This window comes from Oryzias melastigma, linkage group LG6, assembly GCF_002922805.2.
Source record: "Oryzias melastigma strain HK-1 linkage group LG6, ASM292280v2, whole genome shotgun sequence".
Lineage (NCBI taxonomy): Eukaryota > Metazoa > Chordata > Actinopteri > Beloniformes > Adrianichthyidae > Oryzias > Oryzias melastigma.
The window spans coordinates 13,183,135-13,189,134 of NC_050517.1; the positions used below are offsets into that span (position 1 = coordinate 13,183,135).

Here is a 6,000-nt window from a genome sequence, read left to right on the forward strand (position 1 = left end):
GGTTCAGTCTAAGAGAAACAATGATGATATTAAGGAGTTTGTTTTAACAATAATGAGTACTTCACATGCTTTTGAGATTATTTAGGCTGTAATACTGAGAACTTGTCAATGTTTGTGTGGGGTGTTTTTGGTTACTTTATTGACGGTCCCTGCCTGCCTCTGCAGCCTCACAATCATCAACGTCAAGGCAGACCTCAGAGCTCAGAACAGGCGGATCCTATCTATTGAGAAACTCTGGCAGTAACTCGTTTTCTGCATCACCACAAATAGAAATAAACAGATCAAAGCCCATAAACTAAACGGACACTGATCATGTCGATAGAAAAATTGTGGTCTTTAAAAAAAAAAACACACAAACACAAAAATGTCTTTTTTTGTTGAATACAGTAGCTTTTTTTAAAATGAAAACTGAATACAAAGATCACCCATTTTTGCTTTTTGTATTGAATGCAATTCACTACCATTAAAATGGACGAGTTTAGATTAGGATATAGTTGTTTAATATAATATTTGTTGAAGCCCTTTTTTATTTGTTTGAGATGATTTTTATGAGTTCAGATGATCAAACTGAGTAAAAAAAATCCTGCGATGTCAACACCCGGTAATATTATGTGTTATTAACTACCTTTAATATTTTTTTTATATTTCCATTTAAAACTTTGAGTGTTTTTAGTTTTCTTTTTTAACATTTTTTTAATTTAGGAAAAAAATATTGTTTTTTCTATACTCTAGGGAAAAAATTCTATCAGTACAAGAACATTTTTCCAAATACATGTTTCCTTTGATCCCATTTCCATTCCGTCATGACTTAAAGCTATTTTTTGTTGGTTTGTTTAACCACATGTTTTATGTAGAATGCAGTTCAAGCCCTCCATTTCCATTTGACCTTTGATGTTAGAATATAAGTAGATTTTTCCCCTAATTTTCTAAACCATGAGACACATTTTTATTAAATTTTTCGGACTAAAATATTATCCTAATTGTTACATTGACTCTAAAATGCATGTAATTTTCCTACAAGAATCTGATAAAAAACACCTGTAAAAGACATAAAATGCAATGTTTGGATATGAAACAATCTTTGTTTAACAAATTTGTCCTTGACAGACACAAAATGTGTCTGATTAAAAGCCCAATTTATACTTTTGGTGACGGGCAAACTCTGTAAGAAATAAAACTTATTATCTTAGATAGATCTGAATACAAATGCACTGTTCCAGCTTACTTTGTTTGCATTTGCAATCCTCGTGCTCCCATGTGGCATTTAAGTGCATAAATTAGTGTCATACTGGCTGAGGCTCAAGCTTACAAGACGACGTGTTGCATGTAGATGCCAGCGATTGACGCGAGGCTGGCAAGAGAGCGCCAACACAAGGACAGGAGATGAGCGATTTAATTACTTACTCCACTCAGCGCCACATTCTGCATCCACCCGTTCTGTTTATCAAATCATCTGAGAGCCATGTATTAAATATGAATGTGTGTATGAAGCATAACAACAAACAAACATGGTAATTATGTCCCAAGCTAAATTAATTCTGTGATTATTGCAATATTGCTATTTTTTGCTTCTATTGTGTTCTTACTGCAGCCTCCCCCAGAGATATTAAAAAAAAAGAATGAATTTTACACGGTTTGTGTTCCATGTCTCAGATGGCAGGCTTTCACTCCGATCAGGGAGGGAAAGTTTTTGGAAAATGTTGTGTTTTAGACAATCTTGTGAATTCTCCAGCTGATATAAAATTGGAAGGAAGCGTGTTTTGAAGTTCAGGAGGGAAATTAGCATGAGCAATCGAGCATTACATTATCTAGCTTGTTCTTTATATCGTTAGGGTGCCTCAAACCTGAAAGTTTGAAGTTACTTTAACATTTCTTTATAAAAATTTGTAAAAACAAGCTTGATTTCCCTTACCACTTTCCATTATTTTATTATTTTTTTTACCTGAAAAAAAGAGGTGTAAATATAAATTCTAAATATTTAATTCATACCATAATTTGTAGATGCCGATACAATCCATAGTTGATATTAATTCATTTTGAACAATCCGTTTTACTTCAAATCATTCAGCCAAAAATTCATACAGTGTAACTCAGATAAATACCTGGTTCTCATTACCTGCATGAAGCCCAGTGAGGCAATTCTTTTGGGATATTGGGGCATATAAATAAAATTGAATTGAATTGAATTAAACAGCGCAGGTCAAGTTTTCCAGATTCCTTTTATTTCTTGTAAGATAATAAAGTAAATATATGTGCAAACAAACAAGTAAACAAGAATTAAAGTCAAATTTATTCACATTTTACTTTTAAGAAGTTCAGCCTGCTGAATAATATATAATACAAACTAGAAAAGTTGCATTACTTGTGATAATGCTATTGTATATACGTCTTACTGAAAGTAGTCGCTGAAGATGCTGAAGCTTTTTGCTGAAAATGGCGACGCAATTTACTTTAATTGCTGAAGGGATTTGCTGAAAATGCATAAGTCTTTTAGCAAAATTTGCTATAAGACTGGAAATTTAGTTAAAGAACTATGAAGTTGACCTAAATTTCTGAAAAAATTGTAGTAAAATTGCTTAAAAGTCCCTAATACATGCCAATTTTGCAAAAATATTTAGTGTGTTGCTATGAGCTAAGCTCCAAATTAACCCAATAAAACCTCAGGAGATTCCAAATTAGTCAAAAAAAAGCTAGCTTGTTAAATACTAGCTAAACTCCATAAAAGCCTAAATTTCCCCAGTAAACTAAATTAGTCAAAAATGTTAACCTGTTGCTAAAATAGAAGATAGACTCTAAATTAGTCTATACAAACCTCAGTAACAAATTAGCCAAAAATGTTAGCATGTTGCTAAAATAGAAGATAGACTCTAAATTAGCCTATACAAACCTCAGTAATAAATTAGCCAAAAATGTTAGCTGCTGATCAAGGCTTAGCTAAACTCAAAATAAGTATTAAAATACAACTTCACTGGATGCCAAATTACCCCCCAAAAGCTAGCTCGTTGCTTAATTACTAGCTAAACTCCAAAATAGCCTAAAATCCCTTAGTAAACTAAATTAGACAAAAATGCGATTAACACTGCTAAAATATTTCCAAAATAGAAGCTAAACTCTCAATTAGCCTAAAAAACCCCAGTAAATGACAAATTAGCCAAAGATGTTAGCATGTTGCTAAAATATTAGGTAAACTTAAATTTTTTTGAAAATTACTCTAAAAAATTAAAACATATCCCATGAATATATTTAAAGGCTTGTTGCTAATCCACTTAAAATTTTGAAATTTGAAAACTGTTTCGTTCATTTCCTATGTGGCATATTTTGCTCATTATTTCAAAAGCTATACCGTTTTTGTATATCAAAAATACAAGCAGTAATATCCTGAACAAGCTGGACGTTTTGATATAAAGAATGCTGAAATCACTGAGAGTGTGACTGAGTGTTTAAGTGCCAAAAAAACATACGGAAAAGAGCAGAAGAATCTTTGTGTGATTGCTTACTAAGCATGGTGGTTGATCATTTTTCACTGCCATCATATGTGTTATTCTCTGTGATCCACTCACTCATTTGTATATAGTAAAAGTAACCTACCATGTCTCAATCCAATTTTGAAACGATTTTATAAGGGTATATCCGATTAACATCTTCCCTAAAACAGATGAATCTAGTTAGATTCTAATAAATCGATTTATTGTTAAAAAAAATGTCTTCCCTACTGAAAAAGCAATGATTCACAAATAAGCTAAAGCTGGAAATTAAGGGCATTGTTCTAAATAAACTTGACACCTTCAAGTCAAAAGTCTTTTCTCCATCCCTATTATTACTTTGTACAGCACTCAATTGCACCTCAGGAAATTGCACTCTCAAATGAAATGTCCCCTGCACTTACATGAAGTCACTGGTGATTGTTGTTGTTATTGTCCCCTTGTGCAAAGCAATATTGCTTTTTTTTATTTTTATGTTTATATTTTTTTCTTTTCTGCAGTCTGCCTCTGAGATTCTGGGTGAACATCCTCAAGAATCCCCACTTCATCTTTGACGTTCACGTGTCTGAAGTGGTGGACGCTTCACTGTCGGTCATCGCCCAGACCTTCATGGATGCGTGCACCAAAAGCGAGCACAAACTCAGCCGAGTGAGTGATAGATAAACGAAGGGAGATGGGGGGCAGATGTATTTTAATACCGTTCCAAGTGGTCTTTTCATCATGATTATGCGGTTTTTAGCCAAAATTTAAAAAAAAGTGTCATTTTCTAGGACATAGTTTCTGCAGAGCTGCAGTAGTTCATTAGAAATTTAGCTCTAAGTTGTGGACGGAATGCTTGCAAAGAGTAGGCCCTCCTCCTTCCCATCATCCATCGGCTTGGATGAGGAAATCGAAGACGTCCAATAGAATGGAGCGGAGCGGGGAGCTTTTTTGTCCGCTCCTGAATCTCAATGATTTGAATAAAGAAATGCTAAAAAATGTTCTATGAACCCTCCATCAAGAGAAAAATGTGACAAGAACATGTTAAAAACACCAAAAACAGGATTTTCATGAAGGTTCCAGAAGGAAATTATCAGGAGATTATTTGACTAAGCTGCATGGGAATTTTGTTCTTGTGCAGCCCACTTTGAGCAGCGAATGTCACAGGTCAATCATTCTGAAGGGCTGTCATTTTTGCTCTTGTTTATCTTCAGGACTCTCCAAGTAACAAGTTGCTCTATGCAAAGGAGATCTCCTCCTATAAGAAGATGGTGGACGAGTAAGTACTGCCTTTACTTGGAGTGCTTCCAAAGATTCTCCAGAATATTCAGGGGCCGTTTTAAATATCACCTCTCGCCTTCTCCGTGTGTGCAGCTACTACAAGGACATCAGGCAGATGGTATCCGTCAGTGACCAGGACATGAACACTCATTTGGCGGAGGTGTCACGGGTGAGAAGCGCAGCTGTCACTTTGCTTGCCATTCAGATGACCTTGCTTTTCCTGTTGCAATGCTTTTTATTGGAGGGCTTTTCTGATATGGATACACGAGTGGTTACCATGGTTGCTGATTTTAGATTCATAGAGTTTTTAGTGTAAAACTATTGTGAATTTGCACAATTGTGAAATCCTTACCACTGTTCTTTTAATTATTTTAATTATTATGCAGTTATTTAGTAAAAATCAAAAAAGAATTTGTCGCATTTGAGACGTATTTTCTGAAAAGCAGAAGGAGCTTATTAGGAATTTGTTGTTGGACTGTTAGCTAGGCTGAAGTCAGTCTAGCTAATTTCCCAGCATGCCTTAGCAACAAGCACCTCACAAGCCCAAGCTAACATTAGCGTAGCAAAAAAAAAACTCAAGGAAGATTGAAGCTATCTAGCCACACAGTTTCCCATTTTTAAGTATGATTATGCAGTTTTTAGCTAAAATGAAAAAAGCCTATGTCATTTATAAAATATGTTTTCTGTCGAGCAGCAGGAACTTATGAGAAATTCACTTTTAGGTTGTGGGTGGAGCTGTTGACGCTAAAGTTAGCCTAGCTAATTTCCCAGCATGCCTTCTAGCGACAAGCGCCTCACAAGCCCAAGCTAACATTAGCGTAGCAAAAAACAGCTCGGAGGACTCAAGCTATCCAGCTGCATAGTTTTCCAGTGGTCTTTTAAGTGCAATTAAGCAGTTTTTAGCTAAAATAAAGAAACCTATGTCGCTTTTAAGATATGTTTTCTGTAAAGCAGCAAGAACTTATGAGAAATTTCTGGTTGTGGGTGGAACTGTTGAAGTTAGCCTAGCTAGTTTCCCAGCATGCCTTAGAGACAAAATCCTCGCAAGCCCAAGCTAACATTAGCATAGCAAAAAAAGACAAGAAAAGTTGAAGCTATTCAGCCGCAGTGTTTCCCAGTGGTCTTTTAAGTATGACTATGCAGTTTTTAGCTAAAATCAAAAAGCCAGTGTCATTTTTAAGATATATTTTCTGTAGAGCAGAAAGAGCTTAATAGAATTTTGTTTTTGGGTTGTGAGTGGGACTGTTGACGCTGAAGT

General features: G+C 35.0%; 1 protein-coding gene across 1 annotated transcript in view; it reads left to right on the top strand.

The window, feature by feature from the left end:
• The window catches only part of plxnb2b (plexin b2b), a 160,627-nt gene that overhangs the window by 150,175 nt on the left and 4,452 nt on the right, over positions 1-6,000 (top strand). Inside the window, exons 33-35 of the mRNA XM_024281855.2 lie at positions 3,983-4,130; positions 4,676-4,740; positions 4,836-4,911. Coding sequence (XP_024137623.1) covers positions 3,983-4,130; positions 4,676-4,740; positions 4,836-4,911 — 289 coding nt within the window. The remainder of the gene's footprint in view (positions 1-3,982; positions 4,131-4,675; positions 4,741-4,835; positions 4,912-6,000) is intronic.